The 21,690-nt window shown below is 32.1% G+C and overlaps 3 protein-coding genes across 3 annotated transcripts; all 3 read left to right on the top strand.

Moving 5' to 3' along the window:
- The first annotated feature begins 346 nt into the window (after positions 1 to 346).
- On the top strand, positions 347 to 2,157 carry LOC108210584 (probable glycerol-3-phosphate acyltransferase 3). Its single transcript, XM_017381929.2, has one exon. The coding sequence runs from the start codon at positions 431 to 433 to the stop codon at positions 2,024 to 2,026; it is 1,596 nt and encodes a 531-aa protein (XP_017237418.1). The 5' UTR covers positions 347 to 430; the 3' UTR covers positions 2,027 to 2,157.
- An 8,457-nt stretch (positions 2,158 to 10,614) lies between these two features.
- LOC108211526 (probable glycerol-3-phosphate acyltransferase 3) lies at positions 10,615 to 12,480 on the top strand. Its single transcript, XM_017383152.2, has one exon. It carries the CDS (start codon positions 10,726 to 10,728, stop codon positions 12,319 to 12,321), a length of 1,596 nt encoding a protein of 531 aa, XP_017238641.1. The 5' UTR covers positions 10,615 to 10,725; the 3' UTR covers positions 12,322 to 12,480.
- A 6,522-nt stretch (positions 12,481 to 19,002) lies between these two features.
- Positions 19,003 to 21,388, top strand: LOC108213124 (probable glycerol-3-phosphate acyltransferase 3). Its single transcript, XM_017384864.2, has 2 exons — positions 19,003 to 19,863; positions 20,347 to 21,388. The coding sequence occupies exons 1-2, from the start codon at positions 19,150 to 19,152 to the stop codon at positions 21,238 to 21,240; spliced, it is 1,608 nt and encodes a 535-aa protein (XP_017240353.2). The 5' UTR covers positions 19,003 to 19,149; the 3' UTR covers positions 21,241 to 21,388.
- The last annotated feature ends 302 nt before the right edge of the window (positions 21,389 to 21,690 follow it).

Raw genomic sequence — 21,690 nt, 5'->3', positions numbered from 1 at the left:
TCCCTGCAACCTGAATGCAAAGTTTTGCCCCACCACCTTGAGGTAGAAGCTCTTAGGCAGCTGTATGAAAATTGCCAATTCTGTAAACATATAAACACTGCATGCAAGTACCATTAGGAAAGAAAACACACTGCATGCAAGTTGTTATTTTGCATTTAAGGATGATAGAAGATAAGTCCCATCTTATACCTGCATTTTATGGCTTGACCCGTTCCAGCACGATCCTTGCAGTTTCGAGCCACCTTGTTCTCACTACGCTTTTCTTTGAACAATCGCTTTTGAGTAGCCAAGTCAATCCACACTTTTGAAGTTGTCATTCTAAGTGACAGTGAGGACTCTTCTGTATACTAGCACTATATAAACACACCTCATAGCATCACTTCTTAGCATCAGATATCAAACACAATTTTTATAAATCTTTAAACCAAACATGGTATTCTCGAAATCCCCTTCATTTTCAGGATTCGTCCTCCTTATCTCTCGTCTCCTTAGAAAATACTACAGAAACCAAAAGGGTCTGCAGAGAAGCCTAAGTAATGCAAATTCATTCAATTCCCAACATAAAGTAAAGAGCCAATTATCTCTTTCAGAAAGAGTTGAGCCTTCTGAAAGCACAACTGTAGTGTTTAATGTAGAGGGCTCTTTGCTGAAATCTTCATCTCTTTTTCCATACTTCATGTTAGTTGCATTTGAAGCCGGTAGCCTCATAAGGGCCCTCATTCTATTAATTTTATACCCTATCATTAGCCTACTTAGTTATGAACATTCCATAAACATAATGGTCATGATTTCATTTTTCGGAATCAAGAAAAAGAGTTTCCGAGTAGGAAGTTCTGTTCTGCCTAAGTATTTTCTAGAGGATGTTGGTGCTGAAGTGTTTGCGGTGTTGCAAAAAGCCAAAAGGAAAGTTGCAGTCACTAATTTGCCTCAAGTCATGGTTGAGAGCTTCTTAAGTGATTACTTGGAGATCAATTCTGTCAACGGAAGGGAGTTAAAAGTTGTTTGTGGATATTACGTTGGCCTAATGGAAGATGGGAGTCACAGCATTTTGGATGGTCTATTCGAAGATGAGAATGCATCTGAAAATGTAATCGGCCTCGATAGCCTCAACACATCCTTTGCTCATACTTGTTTCTCTCATTGCAAGGAGGTTTTCATGGTAAATGAAGCAGAGAAGCTAAAATGGAATTCACTTAGCAAGGAGCAATATCCGAAACCTCTTATTTTCCACGATGGTCGATTAGCTTTCAGGCCAACTCCACTTGCCATGCTTGTCATGTTTGTTTGGCTCCCTCTTGGAACAATAATTGCCATCATCCGAATCATTATTGCCATTTCTTTACCATACTCTATCTCCACTCCTCTGTTAACTTTCTCAGGAATTAAACTCAAGGTTTTCGAACCTGTCCAAAGGCCAAAAACACAGTCAAAAACAAAAGGTTCACTATATGTATGCAACCACAGAACATTACTGGACCCCCTAATTCTCTCATTCGGACTCATGAAACCTTTGGCTGCAGTAACATACAGCCTAAGCCGAATGTCAGAGTTTTTATCACCAATTAGAACAGTCCGGTTAACGAGAAACAGAGACAAAGACAGAGCAATGATGGATAAGTTATTGAATCAAGGGGATTTGGTTGTTTGCCCTGAAGGAACTACTTGTAGAGAACCTTACTTGCTAAGGCTAAGTCCTCTTTTCACAGAACTGACTGATGATATCGTCCCTGTTGGCGTAGACACAAAAGTGAGCATGTTTCATGGCACAACTGCTAGTGGATTAAAGTTCTTGGATCCGATTTTCTTTCTCATGAACCCTACTCCCAGCTACACTCTGCAAGTACTTGATAAAATTTGTGGTGTTTCAAGCAACAACGACAAAAGCTCAAGGTTTGATGTGGCAAATAAGGTGCAGAGTGAGCTTGGCAAGGCCTTGGGATTTGAATGCACAATGCTAACAAGGAAGGACAAGTACATGATCTTGGCTGGCAATGAAGGAGTAGTTTCTGCTGGAAACAAACAATAATTAACAATTTTGTTCTATATATCTGACAAATGACAAGTAGTGTGATTTGTCTCAGCAAGCTATATATATTCTTGTACATCCCTTGCACCGCAGATGTTTATACAAATACATATATTCGAGTTAGTTTTTGCTATATCAAAACCAGTTGATTAAAACTACGAGATTGAAGTATATTAAGCTTAGATAATGAAATCATCTTTTGTTCAATGCATGCATGTTTAAATCTGTCGGGGTGTTGAGAACCAACCTGAAGCTGTTAGAAGAAGGCCAAATGGATCTTTTGCTAAATTTCATCACTACCATCACTTGAACTTTAAACCTCCGCCAAATATGCCTTTGATACCATATTGAGAACTAGTCCATCTAAAAACTTAAGGTGTTAGAGGAATATATAGCTCGAATATTTCAACAGTCGGCTTCCACACCCAGACCTCAGGTAGAGAGATTTGAAAGCTTCTTGCTGGCTGTAGCCTGTAAGATCAATAAAATTAATGAGCCATGTCGATTAGTACTTAATTGAATGTTATTTCACATTATTGTTTTCGTTATGAAGAACAGGTGTGATCCAAGCAAAAACATCTGGTGCACCTATTTATCATGCATTCCGTGTTCAATGTTACACCTCTAGTAAGGCCAAGACCTTTAAATCCCTCATTTTTGAATGAATTGCATTAGCCATCAAGCCATTGCTACTAGCCCACAGCTTGAATATCAACAACAATATATACTAGAGTACTGATCCGGCCTCAATCCACCATACATAAAAGCTTAAGGTTTGATCGGGTATAATTTATACTCCCTCTGTTTTGAAATATAAGTCGTTTGACTTTTTTGCATGCGTTTCTAAGTCTTCTGACCGCATGCTAAATATCTTTATTTTTGAATTTTTTTTTAATAAAAATATATGATTGATATTATTATTCAAAAAAAGAAAATTTCAAAAATCATGATTTTAAGCATGCGGTCAAAAGATTTAAAAATACGTGCAAAAAAGTCTAAGCGACCTATATTTCAAAATGGAGGGAGTAGATAATGGTATAATACAAATAAAAATTATAAGGAATACATGAAAAATTTACCACTTGAAATGAGAAATCTGTTGTCTATAAATTCAGTCAATTCGGTCATATTTGCTTAATTTGTTATCTAGAGACTTTTTATATAATATTTTGTGCATCCTCATTTATAATAAAAATAAAAAATTAAATTAATATTATAACTAATTTTCATTATAATATATTAAGTGCACTATTTCTTTTGACAAAAATAATATAATCTTTAAAAGATTTTTTAAACTCTAAATACGTGTTGCAATTCAAGAAACCAGCTTGATTTAATCTGGCGGTTATCTGCTTACCAAGAACATTCCAACAGTGCTTCCAGTTACGTTAAAATTTATGAGATGGCCGCCCCCAAGGCCCCAACACAAAATATTAATTATCATGATTGCTAAATGCAGTGAATTTTTACTTTGCGCAGTAATCACAGATTACTGTTCTGTCCCTCGTTTATTATCTTTGTCATGTGTGTATGCTTAATCTTTTGTGCGCTAAGTCAACTCTGCCTTCGATGCAGTTTACCCTCTTTTCATGCAATCTTCTACGTTATCAGAATTCAGACATTCATTTAAATTTAACAAAATAATTCATATAAAAAATATTAAATTTTATTACTAAGTAAAAGGAGAATAAAGAAATTTTACTCAACTGGAACCAATAAATTTTACTCGGTAGCAAAAAGGTAGCAAAAAGAAAAATAAAAAGGAGAATAAAGAAATTTAATAATGTGTTAACGATTTTCATAATTTTGATTAAAAAAATCCAAAATTTTAATTAAAAAATAACCAAACATTACGGTGAATATATTTTAAATTATACTTATATTCGATTATTATAACACTAAAATATATCTGATGTCACATAGAATACTATATGAATATAAATTTAATTAACACGTACATTAAAAATTTTTAAAATGTATATCATATTTATATTCAATAAGACTCATTTGTTAAACCTGAATCATATTATCTAAACAATTAGAATCTCGGATGAATAATATTCTGAATAATTAAATTGTGATTTATTTTTTAAATTTAAAATCGATTATATGCTAAATTTTTGTAAGAATATAATTCAAAATTATTGAATTTTTAATAATAGAATATTTTAATTGTTCAACAAGAATTTATAATACAAAATAATATTATGAAATACTTTTATACATCTATAGAAGATTAATGATATAAATTATATTATATTATACTAGTTGATAAGCCGCGCGTTGCGGCGACCTATAAAAATTATATTAATGATTCAATATTAATATTTATAAATAAAATAATTTTGTGGCTGTCTATTATTAATGTTTCAAAATTAATATTTGTAGGATAAAATAAATTTTATATTATAAAAATCTTGATGTAATACCAATACTAATATATAAAATTGCAAAATTGGACTATAATTCATGGTGAAAAATGAAAATAAATTTATATACGTAATTAACAATTTAAAGCACGACGAATCTTAATTTTATTTGTGTTTTTTTTTAAAAAGTAATCATGTACTTACATTGTCACCACCCTCCAATTTTTTTGGATTGATTGTGCACAAAAAATCTAATTGTAACAACCTTTATTTTTTAATACTGTATAAACAGCGTTACTTAAAAGTTGCTTGAACGGAGCAAACAGATTATGCAGGAGTAATTTTTTCATGTATACAAAGTAAATCATATAAAAATTAACAACAACAAACATGTCCGATGAACAAAACAAATATTATAAAAGAATAACCAACAAACATACAATACCAATAGTTAATTTATTGATATCATCCATCAATATCATGTCAAGACTATATTATTTTCTCGTGTTTGGATTTGTCGACTCCCACATAGCGGTCTATAACTACCTTTACTTGTAACCACCTTTATTTTTTTAATACTGTATAAACAGCCTTCACGTATCGTTGCAGAAGAACGGCACCGCCAAGTTAGAAATCGAGCAAGAGAACTATCATCAGAGAGAGGTAGGGTTGTGGTATTGAAAGAGAGGAGGTTGTGTTTAGATGATCCAAAACCCTACCATCTATAGGGGTATTTATAGGTGCAGAGAGACTTGTGTTCTACTCTTTCCCATAATTAAATAATCTGAAACAAAATCAGATTAAAACTTTCAAACTACTATATTTCCCATAATTAAATAATCTGAAACAAAATCAGATTAAAACTTTCAAACTACTGTATTCCATAAATAATCTGAAACAAAATCAGATTCTGAAACTTGCTTCTAATATACCCAAAACTAAAAAAGGTAGTGATAATTTTTGATATTTTTCATCTAAAAATTCCAAAAAATTAGAAAAATAGAACGGAGCGATGTGAGAGGCGCCACCTACACGCCCCTCGCTTCTCCTTTATATATATACTAGTTGAGAAATCGCGCGTTGCGGCGGCTTATAAAAGTTATATTAATGATTCAATATTAATATTTGTAAAATGCAATAATTTTATAGCTGTCTATAAAAAGTATATTAATGATTCAAAATTAATATTTGTAAGATAAATTAAATTTTATATTATAAAAATCTTGATGTAATACCATACTAATATATAAAATTGCAAAATTGGAGTATAATTCATGGTGAAAAAATGAAAATAAATTTTTACACGTAATTAACAATTTAAAGAACGACGGATCTTAATTTTATTTGTGTTTATTTTTTTGAAAAGTAATCATGTTCTTACATTGTCACCCTCTTCCAATTTTTTTGGATTGATTGTGCACAAAAACATCTAATTTAAATCCGTGAGATAGCGGTCTATAACTACCCTTACTTGTAACACTTATACTATATAACGGAGCAATTTTGATATTTTCCATCCAAAAATTCCGAAAAATTAGAAAAATAGAACGGAGCGATGTGAGAGGCGCCACCTCCACGCCCCTCACTTCTCCTTTATATAAGTATATTGATATTGATTTTCCTTGTATAGCGGTCTATAATGCATGAATAATATTTTCTTGTATACAAATTAAATCATATAAAAATTAACAACAACAAACATGTCCAATAAACAAAACATATATTATAAAAGAATAACCAACAAACATACATCGCTAATAATTAATTATTGATATCATCCATCAATATCATGTTAAGACTATATTCTTCTCCCGTGTTTGGATTTGTCGACTCTCACATAGCGGTCTATAACTACCTTTGCTTGCAACAATCTTTATTTTTTTTTAATACTGTATAAACAGCCTTCACTAAGAACGGCACCACCGAATTAGAAATCGAGCAAGAGAACTGTCACTAGAGAGAGGTAAAGTTGTGGTATTGAGAGAGAAGAGGTTGTGTTTAGATGATCTAAAACCCTACAACTTATAGGACTATTTATAGATGCAGAGAGACTTGTGTGCTACTCTTTCCCATAATTAAATAATCTGAAACAAAATCAGATTAAAACTTTAAAGCTACTAATTTCCATAAATAATTTGAAACAAAATCAGATTCTGAAACTTGCTTCTAATATATCAGAAAATAAAAAAGGTAGTATTCCATAAATAATCTGAAACAAAATCAGATTCTGAACATTGCTTCTAATATATCCGACACTAAAAAAGATAGTTCTAATTTTTGATATTTTTCATCCAAAAATATCAGAAAATTTGAAAAATAGAACGGACCGATGTGAGAGGCGCCACCTACACGCCCCTCGCTTCTCCTTTATATAAGTATATTGTCCCATAATTAAATAATCTGAAACAAAATCAGATTAAAATTTTAAAGCTACTAATTTCCATAAATAATATGAAACTCCTTTATATAAGTATATTGTCCCATAATTAAATAATCTGAAACAAAATCAGATTAAAATTTTAAAGCTACTAATTTCCATAAATAATATGAAACAAAATCAGATTCTGAAACTTGCTTCTAATATATCTGAAAATAAAAAAGGTAGTATTCCATAAATAATTTGAAACAAAATCAGATTCTGAATATTGCTTCTAATATATCCCAAACTAAAAAAGGTAGTTCTAATTTTTGATATTGTTCATCCAAAAATTCTAAAAAATTAGAAAAATAGAACGGAGCGATGTAAGAGGCCCCACCTACACGCCCCTCGCTTCTCCTTTATATAAGTATATTGATTATTAAATATTTGTTAATAAATTTAAATTTAAATTTAACATTAAATAATTTTAAAAGAATTAAAATTAACAGACATAATCAAAAAATGCATATACCTAGTTTGTATGTATCAATATGGCTCCGCAAACCATTCAGCCAAGATTCAGACATTTTTTTTTTTTTGAAATAATGATTCACACATTTTTGTTTATGTGTTCAAATTTTAAAAAGTTTAAACGAACAATATGAACGCTAAATAAGAAACTTCCCCTTTCATAAAATTTGAAAGTACATGTCTGGTTAAAGGCCGTATTAAATTCATCATTAACAGACACTTAAAACTATGTCATTGTACTGATTTGTCTCAGCAAGCTATATATATATTCTTGTACATCCATAGCACCGAAGATGTTTATACAAATACATATATTTGAGTTAATTTTTGCTACGGTTTTTCAGGGCACACACTAAACACTAATTTTTATGAGTTTGGTGCATTCTTATTGGTCATGTAATCATAAATATGGATGGCCCCTCTGCATTTACATCAACTCCACCAATTAAAATCTACTAAACTCATCAAATTTAGTGCTTAATGTGTGCCCTTGGGCACACACTAGAAAGACCCTTTTTGCTATATCAAAAGATTCAAAACCAGTTGATTAAAACTAATAGATTGAAGTACATTAAGCTTAGATATTGAAATTATCTTTTATTCAATGCATGCATGTTTAAATCTGTCGGGGTGTTAAGAACCCACCTTAAGTTGTTAGAAGAATGCCAAATGGATCTTTTGCTAAATTTCAACACTACCATCACTTGAACTTTAAACCACCGCCAAATATGCCTCTCATACCATATTGAGAACAAGTCCATCTAACCTTATGAGGAAGAGCTCGATTATATCTCATGCTATATTTCAACAGTCGGCTTCCACGCCCAGACCTCAGGGAGAGAGATTTGAAAGCTTCTTGCTCGCTGTAGCCTGTAAGATCAATAACATTAGTGAACCATGTCGATTATTACTTAATTGAATGTCATTTCCCATTATTGTTCGTTATGAAGAACAGGTGAGATCCAAGAAAAAACATCTGCTGCACCTCGAATATTACTCATGCATTCCGTGCTCAATTGTTACACCTCTAGTAAGGCCAAGACCTTTAAATCCCTCATTTTTGAATGAATTGCATTAGAGCCATCAAGCCATTGCTACTAGCCCACAATATCAGCAACACCATACATAAAAGGAACACCATACATAAAAGCTTAAGGTTTGATGGGGTATAATTTATAATGGTATAATATAAATAAAAATTATAGAGAATACATGAAAAATTTACTACTCCAAAAAAGGGGTATAATTTATAATGGTATTATATAAATAAAAATTATAGAAAATACATGAAAAATTTACGACTCCAAAAAAGTAATGTGTTTTCTATAAATTGAGCCAACTCAGTGATATTTGCTTAATTTGTTCTAATATTTTGTGCATCAATTCAAATAAATACTCATTTATAATAAAAACAAAAAACTTAAACTAATATTACAATTAATTTTCATTATAGTACAAGATAACTTATAATATATTTATATAATATATGATAATTGAGGAAATATTTTTTAGTATACAATATTCTTCTTAATAACAAATAAAATATTTTTAAAGACAATAGACTTTCATTTAATTAGTAAACACGAAAGAACCGGACTTGTATATAATTATTAATAAAAAATAAGAACATTTATATATCTATAAATAATAAGTATACATATCAATGGAATCTTAAACATACATTTTCAATAGCAAATAAATAATTAAAATATTCTTCTATAATACCACTATATAATTGGATTTTATGTTTCATTTTCATATTTTTGATAATATATGTGTATATCCTTGTATTTGGTCTTAGCATATAATATTTTTATGTTACACAAAATGTATAAATTGAATTTTACAAATTGTATATATAAAACTTTTACAAAATAATTTATGGAATATTAAATCATGTAAACTCGAGTTAAAATTAGTAAGATATAAATGTTCAAAATTTTGTAATGAAGTGTGAATACATCTCAATAATTTTAAATCTGTTTATATGATTTAAAAGTTTATTTAATATATTTTTTCAAAAAGATTGTAAATATATAATTCGTTTTCCAGTTGCAAACAAATCTACTATATTTTACCTGAAATGAGTTATTATTATACATGAAATTATGCAAAGAGAAGCTAATGATATGATTATACTTGATGATTGATAAAATTTAATTATTTAATGATATTAAAGAGAATATTACTAAATTTTCGCTCAAAACATGTTTTATTTAAATTGTCACCACCAAACGAGAAGCTTTATAATATATTAAGTACACTATTTCTTTTGACAAAAATAATATAATTTCTAAAAGATTTTTTAAACTCTAGATACGTAATTCAAGAAACCACTTTGATTTAATTTGGCGGTTATCTACTCACCAAGAACATGCCAATAGTGCTTCTAGTTACGTTAAAATTTAATAATTTATGAGATGGCCGCCCCAGGCCCAACACAAAATATTATTAGGTTTCAATTCTCACTTGTATTTTGCGTGTTTTTAATTATGAAAGGTCAAACCTTTCTTATTGAGAAATAAATATGTCCTTGCACCCGGAAAGCCTTCGGAACCTAATCTTGATGTTTATACGTAAACTCCTTAGTAGAATCCCACATTCATAAAAACTGATTAGTACAGATCATCTGCTAGTCTTAAGAAACTTATGCTTTCGGTTGAGTATTAAGGTTAGCAACTTACTTTGACTCGTTGACTCCTGGCGAATTAATACTCCTATATAACAGTAAATTGGACAAGAATTGAACCAACTATATTGTTCTTCACTTTCTTTCTAAACCCATAATCAACAGACAAATCCGAAACCGTGTTCGATAAAACTGGTTGATAAAAATAAGCCATGTTAGTTGATTATAGCTGATTTCAGCTAATGCAAAACTGAAACCACATTCCATAAAAACTGAAACTGTCGGTTAATAAGATTCTGGTAAGCCTCCTCCTTAACAATTAAATTTTTGGGATAACTAGTTACTTAACATGATATAAGAGTTCAGGACTCGGATTGGACTCTGGGCAACCTGAAGCAAAGTTTATGCCCCAACACCTTGAGGCAGAAGCTCATAGGCAGCTGTATGAAATTTGACAATTCTGTGAACATATAAACACTTCATGCAAGAACCATTAGGAAAAAAGAGAGCACTGCATGCAAGTTGTTATTTAGCATTTAAGGAGGATAGAAGATAAGTCCCATCTTATCTACCTGCATTTTATGGCTTGAACCATTCCAGCACCATCCTTGCTGTTTCGAGCCACCTTGTTCTCACTACGCTTTTCTTTGACCAATCGCTTTTGAGTTGCCAAGTCAATCCATACTTGTGAAGTTGCATTCCAAGTGACAGTGAGGATTCTTCTGTATACTAACACTATATAAACACACCTCATAGCATCACTTTTTAGCATCAAATATCAAACACATTCTTCTAAATCTTCAGATCAAACATGGCCTTCTCAAAAACCCCATCTTTTTCAGGATTCGTCCTCCTAATCTCTCGTCTCCTTAGAAAATACTATAGAAACCAAAAGGGTCTGCAGAGAAGCCTAAGTACTGCAAATTCATTCAATTCCCAACATAAAGTAAAGAGCCAATTATCTCTTTCAGAAAGAGTTGAGCCTTCTGAAAACACAACTGTAGTGTTTAATGTAGAGGGCTCTTTGCTGAAATCTTCATCTCTTTTTCCATACTTCATGTTAGTTGCCTTTGAAGCCGGTAGCCTCATAAGGGCCCTCATTCTTTTAATTTTATACCCTATTATCAGCCTACTTAGTTATGAACATTCGATTGATGTTATGGTCATGATTTCATTTTTCGGGATGAAAAAAAAGAGTTTTCGAGTAGGAAGTTCAGTTCTGCCAAAGTATTTTCTTGAGGATGTTGGTGATGAAGTGTTTGCGGTGTTGCAAAAAGCCAAAAGGAAAATTGCAGTCACTAATTTGCCTCAAGTCATGGTTGAGAGCTTCTTAAGTGATTACTTGGAGATCGAATCTGTCAACGGAAGAGAGCTAAAAGTTGTTTGTGGATATTATGTTGGCCTAATGGAGGATAGGAGTAACAGCATATTGGTGGATCTATTCAAGGATGAGAATGTATCTGAGGATGTAATCGGACTCGATAGCCTCAACACATCCGTTGCTCATAGAGGATTCTCTCATTGCAAGGAGTTTTTCATGGTAAATGAAGCAGAGAAGCTAAAATGGAAGTCACTTAGCAAGGAAAATTATCTGAAACCTCTCATTTTTCACGATGGTCGATTAGCTTTTAGGCCAACTCCACTTTCCATGCTTGTCATGTTTGTTTGGCTCCCTCTCGGAACAATAATTGCCATAATCCGAATCCTTATTGCCATTTCTTTACCATACAGTATCTCCACTCCTCTGTTAACCTTCTCAGGAATTAAGCTCAAGGTTTTCGAACCCGTCCAAAGGCCAAAAACACAGTCAAAAACCAAAGGTTCTCTATATGTATGCAACCACAGAACATTACTGGACCCTCTAATTCTCTCATTCGGACTCGTGAAACCTTTGGCTGCAGTAACATACAGCCTCAGCAGAATGTCTGAAATTTTATCACCAATCAGAACAGTCCGATTAACGAGAAACAGAGACAAAGACAGAGAAATGATGGATAGATTATTGAATCAAGGGGATTTGGTTGTTTGCCCTGAAGGAACTACTTGCAGAGAACCTTACTTGCTAAGGCTCAGTCCTTTGTTCACAGAACTGACTGATGATATCGTCCCTGTTGGCGTAGACACGGAAGTGAGCATGTTTCATGGTACAACATCTAGTGGATTGAAGTTCTTGGATCCAATTTTCTTCCTTATGAACCCTACTCCAAGCTACACACTGCAAGTACTTGGAAAAATTTGTGGCGTTTCAAGCAACGACGACAAAAGCTCAAGGTTTGATGTGGCCAATAAGGTGCAGAGTGAGCTTGGCAAGGCCTTAGGATTCGAATGCACGATGCTAACAAGGAAGGACAAGTACATGATCTTGGCAGGCAATGAAGGAGTAGTTTCTGCTGGAAACAAACAATAATTAGCTAATTTTTTCATATCATAGCTCTCAGAATAGTCGAGTTAGACAATTCTTTTAGTGCATATTATTCAATTTTTTGTCTGTATAATCATCCGACAACTAGTATGCTTGTCTGTAATAATTAGTAGATTGTATACAAATATACCGATTTACACAATACCTTAAACTTGTGCACCGGAGAATTCATAAATTTCTTTAAAATTTTCGCATATATATCAATCTTTAGGCACATAACATGAAATGTTTCTACAATAATTTGAAAGAAATATTTTATGCTTAATACATGCATGTTAGTCTTGTCTGCTTACACCCAGACTCCAGGTCTGAGATTTAACGGATTGATTGGACCTGAAACTTTATAGCTTCTTGCTGTATATCATTTATATACAAGCTGATTAGTTAAATTTCATTTCAATGTTGGTGGAAGTCATGAAGGAGTAAAGATCTCTTGATCAAAGTACAGTAGTGTGCATATTCTGCAGACATATCAATTTATCATCCGTTAGAAAGCATGAGTGTGGGTGCGGGGTGTTTAGTGCGAGGATACGGAGTAGCACATATTATGCTTTCACAAGCGAAAAAACTCGCTTGCTAGCTTAAGTTGCTAAGAAGAATCAATGGCAACAAAGTACATTGTTCACCTTGAAAAAAATCTGTGAAGCAATAGTAAAATAAACCAGGCTTCAATATATACATAGATACAGGACGGACCTAGAAATTTGTGGTCGTGGGAGAAATTTTTTTAAGAATATAACTGATAGAATTGTAAATAGAATATTTGCAAAATATAAATAAAATACACTTTTTTACTGACCAGAAGGAATGGAACTCTGTTCTACAGACTCCACTCCTCCCGCAAGAAATATAAGAGATCAAGGACAACAACAAATGAACTGTAAAATTTCACAACACATGTATAACAGCCCAATTTAGGTTTGGATGAGGAATCTAGTGGGCTTTCTTATTGAAGAAGTGGATTCCGATTTTTAACTGACTGTTTCGCAAAAAATTATACCTAAGCCCTGAGTTTATGACTTATTACGCTCATGACTTAACGTGACTTATCTGATAAGCTGACAGTTTAAAATGTCAATAATTTTGACTTATAAATGACTTATGAGTTATTAAAAATATAAAAATAAAAATATAAGCGATTTATGAATAACTTATGACTTGTGGGTAATTTTTATCAAAGAAAAAGTTTTAAAAAATTAAGTCACTGAAAAAAGTACCTCAAACTAACTTTTGATTTTAAATCAGCTTGTGGCTTATTTATGACTTTAAACCGGCTTCTGACTTATTGCACAAACAGACATTTTGCAGCTTAAAGCTGGAAACAGCTTTAAGTCCCAGCTTTAACAGCTTTTTCATAAGTTAGTATAGTTTTTACATTTGGTGTTTGTAAACTATTTCATATATTAATATAAGCTTTTATATTATTATAACTTAATCTAAAAGTAAAACAAAATTATATAGAAAATTTTAAAACTATACTAACTTAAATATCAATATACCAAACATCTAAATAATTTATAAATCATTGTATTCATATTTATAATAATTTACGAATCTAAATTAACTTCTCACTTATATTCCACGCAATAAACTATTATTTTAATTATAATTTAATTTTTAATCTTGACCACATAGGTCCCGAATATAATTTCGTTAATATTTTCACAACTTGAGTTGCGGAAAAGCTGCTCAACAAAAAGAAACAATCTTTTTGGTATATCGAATTATTTAATCGGTTACGAATTTAATTTATTCATCAACTAAAATATCATGTTTTTTTCCATGCATTCCAATGCAAAATTCTAATCATCTCCCCTGCATGTTACGTAGTACTAGTATTTATAAATTTCCATTTATTACAGGCTGATGACCATCAACCAACATCGATTGAAAATCATCTAAAAAAATAGATTAAAATCTGCTGCAATTATTATCCAACAACAAAAGTCAGGTAGGCATGGAAAATATCACAAATTCGATTGTGTTTTTTCTTGATACAATTTTCAATTGTTATGTGCAATTTAAAAATATGGAATTATATTTATAGTTGATGAGCTGTCTTTAAAATTCAATGCATAAAAAATGGGTGCATCCGATAAGAATAAAATATAGTAAATCTTAGTTGTTGCCATCTTTTCTTTGATCTCCCACACTTAAAAGCGAAACAAGTGTCTGGCCTGGGTTTATTTGTAATAAAAATTTTATCGATTTGTACACATCGTATTTATAGGGGCTATAATGTGGCCAGCCGAATATTGATTTCAAGTTCAACGATATATATAACAACTCGAACCTGAATAATGTCTTAACAGCTTGAATTTGAATGTTTACATATAATTATGAGATTGAAGATGATTTTCGTCGATCCAGCGATTAAAGATGATTATTGTCTTCTTTTTTTTTTGGAAACTGATTATTGTCTACTTTTAGAAAACTTTTCCTCGCAGGAGTAAAAACTAAAAAATAATAATGATTGCTTTATTACCTGGCTTATTCGTCAGATTATTATTTCTAAATGATTTTTCTATGTTGCGCCTAGGGCTAACACTTTCGGGTTTCGGGTCGGGTTCGGGTTGGTTGACAGTCGCGGGTCAAAAAATTTACCCAACCCGAACCTGACCCAAAATTTTAATGGGTCAAAATATCAACCCAAACCGACCCGCACTACCCCGGGTAACCCGAGCCCGACACGAAAATTAATATTTATTAATAAAAATATTTTTTAAATAATAAATAAATATTATTTTAATCCAAATAAATTAAATTTTATTAAATTAAATAATTTTATATTAAATTTAACTAATAAATATTATAAAAATAATATAAATAATATAAATATATATATAATACTTATATTATATATTAATTTTCGGGTAATTTCGGGTCAATTTCGGTAACCCGAATTCAACCCGAAAATGACCCGTTTTTTTCTGGGTTGATTTTGGGTCAACCAAAATTTGATCCGAACCCGAAAAACTCCAACCCGAATTCGTATTTTGCGGGTAGAATTCGTGTCGGGTTGTCAGGTCGGGTCCAATATTGCCACCCCTAGTTGCGCCCAACAAAATCTAGTATTTAACTCATTTTAATTATCTACTACTCCCTCCGTCCTTTTGATATGTATACGTTTGGATTGAACACGAAGATTAAGAAAAGTGTATAAAGTAATATAAAGTAAGAGAAAAAAAAGTGAGTAAAGTGGTGGGACCCATCAATATATAATTGATAGATTTGTAAAAGTGGATGAAAGTAGTGAGTGGTTGGGATTTTTTTTTTTTTTTGGTCACAAGATACTTCCTCGTATAAAGAAATTTCCAGAATTGGATAGCTGCTGGCAGGAGTTCTTTTCGTTCAAGAAAATTTACCATCTAACCCTCGGACATGCAGAGATAACCGAGTATACTTAGACAATAAAGCTTTAATGTTCGATAAGAAAACACCATAAGAGGTTCCGCTTGCATTTATCCCTCCACTCGCATATCCTGAAAAAATACAATACAAGAGTAGACCTAATAAGTTCATACAAACAAGAAAGTAATAAAACTTTCTAAAACGATAAAGGAAAGAGTCGGCAAACTCATAATTAAAAAGATAAAGATATAATTATATAATTTTGAAAGAATAAGAAAAGTAAAAATTAAAAATTAATGTAAAAACAAATCATTAGAAATCTACACCAAAGAGATAATAAGATCTCTTTGGTTAGATATCTAATAGCATAATACATAATAAAATAACTCTCGCCAGGAAATAACTGACAATTAATATCAGATAATATTTAAAAAATAATAAGAAAATATAATAGAAATTTGGGAAAATATTTAAGATATAAAAGGTTACCACTTTAGGAAAATTTTGAAATGTATAGAATTAAGTAGGACTTCCAAAAAAAGAAAGTGCATAGAAATCAGAGGGAGTAACTATTAGGGCCCATGCCCATAAGCACACACTAGCATAAAAACCGTCAATCAATTTTCATCATTTATACTGCACACATATTTGCACATAGTATTGTTCATTTATATTAGTAATTTTTTTTTTAATTTTTGAGAGTGTTTCAGTCTGTTAACTAGGACGTTATTTGGCTAGTTTAAAATGACTTATAACTTAACATGATTTAATATAATAAATTCGGAATTTAAAATATTTGTTTGAATAATTTTGATTTATTAACAATTTATGAGTTATTAAAAATATAATAATAAAATTAAAAGTGTTTTACAGATCACCTATCATTGATGATAATTTTTATAAAAAAAAGTCCAAAAAATTATGTCATTGAAAAAAATAATTCAAATTAACTTTAAATTTTAAGTCAATTTTTGGTTTATTTCTAATTTTAACTACTTTATCACGCATATTTTTTCTACTTTAAAATTAAAAATGACTAAGCATTTTAAGTGGGAATATCTACGAGCTTAATTTTTTTATAATCAGATTTTATAAAAGTTTCGGGTCAAAAATAACGTAAAAAACCGCAGAGATTGTATCTCTGTGGAGCCGTACTGAGCCCGAACGCTTTATCAAACTGTTGGTTTGGTCGAATGCGTCTTATATAGACCTTTTCTTGGAGTAGTACTACGATAATCTAGAAGTTTACCAGTTGAAAAGGTGGCTGTACCAATCTCTAATAGCGCCATTAATTGCAAGCGTTGAAATAACAAGCTTTGATTAATCTAACCAGCGCCCACAGATTATCTTCAAATTCTTAAGTTCCACCTTCATTTAATGTAAGTAAACTCAGCTTTCGTGTGTTCATATTCTGCATGTATCTTAATCATTGAATCTTCCTTGATCCTTCATCCGCTAATAATAAAACGGTTTTCCTATGGTGTGCTCATGGGCACACACTAAGCACCAAAATTTATGAATTTGGATGGTTTCTATTGGCTTAGCTTCTTTAATAATGGTGGATCCCCTTGCAGTTGCAACAACCACACCAATCAAAACTCTCCAATTTTATAAATGTTATTGCTTAGCATGTGCCCATGAGCACACACTAGCCAAACCCATAATAAAATTCTTCGAATGTGATCTAATACATTATTAGGGCATGGTTTTCGTTTGTTAATAAATAGTGACGACATGGTCACATGAGTCGCATGATCAACAACAAACACGATTTATCCTTGCGCATCAGCTGGCGATTTTACTGGTTGAAAAAATAAACTAAAATCGACGAGTTGAATCGCTACTTACAAGAAGATATCTTATAACACGACACTCACAGTTCAGTGTTCACGTTGAATAAAATATAATTAACGTCATTTTTAAGTCCAAACTTTGGACTATATTAATACATACTACAAGGACAAGTAGCTAGACAATTATGAAACTACGGTTATTTAAAAGTCGAAGTTTTGAAAAACATTCAAAACATAATCGATATAAATCTAATCGGACTAGAGATCATAGATATTTAATCTGAAGGATCCTCTTAATTAGCTGATTATTCAATTTATTATAGTAATTTATAATTTGTTTTATGCACATCCTTTAAAAATATATTTATTTTTTATCTTATATTTTAATTTTATATTTTTTTACTTGATTACAAGTACTACTTATGATTACTATTATTTATTAAAAAAAATTATTTATATACTTTTGTTTTAAAATTAAAATTTTAATTTAATATTCTAAATATATGATGAAGATATGTGTCAAAAAAATCGATATATATAAAATATAAAGGAATAAATTAACCCGTGTTGACCTTAATATATTATGCAATCCGTTACTCCCTCCGTTTCTTTTTTCTTTTCCTGTTTGTGATATCGGTACTGTTCATAACATGAGACAAATTACTAATTTACATCTAATCTATAAAATTAAATATAGTCATGAGTCTCTTGTTAGATTCGTATTTACTTTAATACGGTGAAGTTTTTATATTTAATGCTACTACGAAATGAAAGATATGAACGATCAAAAGTGTGTGTTGGCAAACGTGAAAAGTACAAACAGGAAAAGTATTTAGAGCCGGAGGGAGTAACGTTTTAATTAATTGACGAAACGGCGTTGGAACATGATTAATGTGTTTATACATCATACATCGAGTATGCCGCCCCTGTATATGTCATGATCATATGAGAATGGATTTTTCTGCATGCTCTTACGTATTCTCCAAGAACTCTTGAAAACATAACTAAAAAGAAGAGAAAATAAATACAGGAAGTATACCTAAAAAACAAAACAAACTAAACCAGGCAAATTTTTATCTTAATAACTTCATGAAATCAATATACAACTGGAATCAGTCAAGAAAAAACAAAAATATATATACAATTGACATATTTTTCTCTCGCAACTGAAATTTAAGTCGAGAACCTTAGCATACTACGACAAACATGTCTTTTTATGACGGAATTTTAGACTTTATTCTGTCGTAAATTGTCAATTTATGATTTTTGTTCAAGTAATAAATTTAAAGCGTCAGAAATTAAGTTATAAGTTAACTGATACATATCTAATGAATTATTATGATTTAAATATATAGTTAAAAAGGAATTCGATTCTCTTCTTGAGCATATACAGAAGAACCCTGATTGTATAAAATACGACCACTCAGCTATGTAGGTCATGGTCATTTAAGTAGCAGCAGGACAAATTTTTCTAAATCAACAAAATATCGAATTATTTCCACATTTGTTGGTTGACATGTTCCAGCAAATTTCCAGCTACCGCGCATTGTTGATTGACTAGTTTTCCCCCAGCCAAGGGCTTATCTTCATCTACACTAATATATATTAGAGCCTTCACACTTTGTTCTGTATCAGCTTAATTAACACATTCTTCTTCTCCAAAACAGAAATGATTTTCTCTAAGCCTCCTCGGCTCATCCTCTTTATATGTCGTCTCATTCGAAAGCATTATCGAGACCAGAAGGGTCTGCAGAGGAGCTTAAGTAATGCTCATTCTGTTGCACCTGAGACACAACACAAACAACATTGCCAGACCACTTTGTCTGAAAGAGTGAAGTGGTCTGAGAATGCAGTGATCTTTAATGTCGAAGGAGCCTTGTTGAAATCTTCGTCTCTGTTCTCGTACTTCATGCTGGTTGCTTTCGAAGCTGGCAGTCTTGTGAGGGCTTTTGTTTTACTACTACTTTACCCTCTTCTTTGTTTGCTTAGCCATGAAGATTCGGTGAACGTTATGGTGATGGTTTCGTTTTTCGGGATCAAGAAAAGTAGCTTTCGGGTGGGGAGTTCGGTGCTACCAAAGTATTTCTTGGAGGATGTTGGTGATGAAGCTTTTGAGGTGGTGAAGAGAGCCAGATCAAGCTATGCAGTCACTGATATGCCTCAAGTAATGGTGGAATGTTTTTTGAGTGATTATTTGGAGATTGATTTTGTTTCGGGGAGAGATTTGAAAGTGGTTTGTGGTTACTATGTGGGTCTAATGGAAGAAAAGAAGAACTCGACGAGTTTGGAAGATAAATTTGATGATGCAAATATCTTCAAAAATGTTATCGGACTTGATAATATGGATACATCTCTTCAGCATCCATTGTTCTCTCATTGCAAGGTACTTTAATTAACTGATATCTTATGTGATTTATATACATATGCACACATCCAGTACTACGAAACAGTCGGAGTTTAAAATTATTACAGCTAAATTTAGACACCAATTGAAACTAAGAAAAATATATATTTTTTTCCAAATTTTTGACTTAAAATCAAAGTTTGACAACTGATTTTTGAAGGTCTTCCGGGACCATAGTCATGGTAGAAAAATTCGGAAACTAATCGGTTGACCTATCGATTCAAGATTTATTAGGGATATATCGGAGATTTTTTCGATAATCGGAGAGTTTGAGTCAAATCAGAATATAATCGGTGTATCGGTAAATTTTTTTAAAAATTAATAGGTGATTAATTAGGGATTTTTTGATAAATCGGGGATCTGTGGATCAGACACTATAGTACGAGGGAGCCCTTTATTGGGTATACAGTGAAATCTAACTTTTTATGCAAGTACTAACAATGATTACAACATCTGACACAGGAGGTTGTGATGGTGAGTGAAGCTGAGAAGCTGAAATGGAATATACTGAGCAAGGACAGATATCCAAAACCATTAATCTTCCATGATGGTAGGTTAGCTTTCAAGCCAAGCCCACTTGCCATGCTTGCCATGTTCATATGGCTTCCCTTGGGCTCAATTATTTCAATAATTCGAATATGTATTGCCATTTCCCTACCGTACACTATCTCCACTCCTCTCTTAGCCTACTCAGGAATTAAACTTGAGCTTTCAAGACCCAACCACCACTTAGCTTCACCAAATTCTCAGTCACAAACCAAAGGCTCACTCTATGTGTGTAACCACAGAACATTATTGGATCCTTTATTTCTGTCATTCGGCCTCGTGAAACCTTTGGCTGCAGTAACATACAGCCTTAGTAGAATGTCAGAGTTTTTATCACCAATCAGAACTGTCCGATTAACGAGAAACAGAGACAAGGACAGGGAAATGATGGATAAGTTATTGAATCAAGGGGATTTGGTTGTTTGCCCTGAAGGAACTACTTGTAGAGAACCTTACTTGCTAAGGCTAAGTCCTTTGTTCACAGAACTGACTGACGATATCGTCCCTGTTGGCGTAGACACAAATGTGAGCATGTTTCACGGTACAACTGCTAGCGGATTGAAGTGCTTGGACCCTATTTTCTTCCTCATGAACCCGACCCCGAGCTACACAGTCCAGATTCTTGATAAAATCTGTGGCGTTTCTTCGGGCAATATTGATACTCAGAGCTCGAGATTCGACGTTGCGAATAAAGTGCAGTGTGAGCTCGGTGAGGCCCTAGGGTTCGAATGCACAATGCTTACCAGGAAGGACAAGTACATGATCTTGGCAGGCAATGAAGGAGTGGTTTCTACAGAAAGGAAACAATAGCCATTTGCATGCACATTGATAATTTTACTAGCTAGTAGTAGTTTGGATTGTGATGGTTAAAATTATTATTTATTCATGAGATATTCTTACACAATTTGGTTCTTCATTTGTGTCAAGAACATAATCAAGAAAGTGATATTTATAATTATTTTTGATTACTGATGTAATCTTTTATTCAATCATGCTGCAGCTGCAAGAGACCACCCACATGCATGTGTTATTTCATTGATAGCTGCTTTACATTGTTGTTGTAGATATGCTCCCTCTAAAAAAAGGAAAGAAATAGTTGGCCGTGAGAGGATAACATATCCAATTTTGGCAAGCACGTGACAGTTAATTCTGGTTAGATTCTCAAATCTCTGAAATAATGTATAGTACAGATATAAGCGGCATATGTTTGTTGACCTAGGATTAAGATAGCTTAAACTAAACATCCGATTTGGTTTATCT

The sequence above is a fragment of the Daucus carota genome, chromosome 3 (genome assembly GCF_001625215.2).
Source record: "Daucus carota subsp. sativus chromosome 3, DH1 v3.0, whole genome shotgun sequence".
Classification (NCBI taxonomy): Eukaryota; Viridiplantae; Streptophyta; class Magnoliopsida; order Apiales; family Apiaceae; genus Daucus; species Daucus carota.
This window is presented reverse-complemented; position numbering and strand designations above follow the sequence as displayed.

Excerpts from the sequence above, each read along its gene's own strand:
- LOC108210584 (XM_017381929.2), top strand. The coding sequence starts at position 431 with ATGGTATTCTCGAAATCCCCTTCATTTTCAGGATTCGTCCTCCTTATC.
- LOC108211526 (XM_017383152.2), top strand. The coding sequence starts at position 10,726 with ATGGCCTTCTCAAAAACCCCATCTTTTTCAGGATTCGTCCTCCTAATC.
- LOC108213124 (XM_017384864.2), top strand. The coding sequence starts at position 19,150 with ATGATTTTCTCTAAGCCTCCTCGGCTCATCCTCTTTATATGTCGTCTC. Across the intron at positions 19,864-20,346 it reads CATTGTTCTCTCATTGCAAG|GAGGTTGTGATGGTGAGTGA; the intron begins GTACTTTAATTA and ends CATCTGACACAG.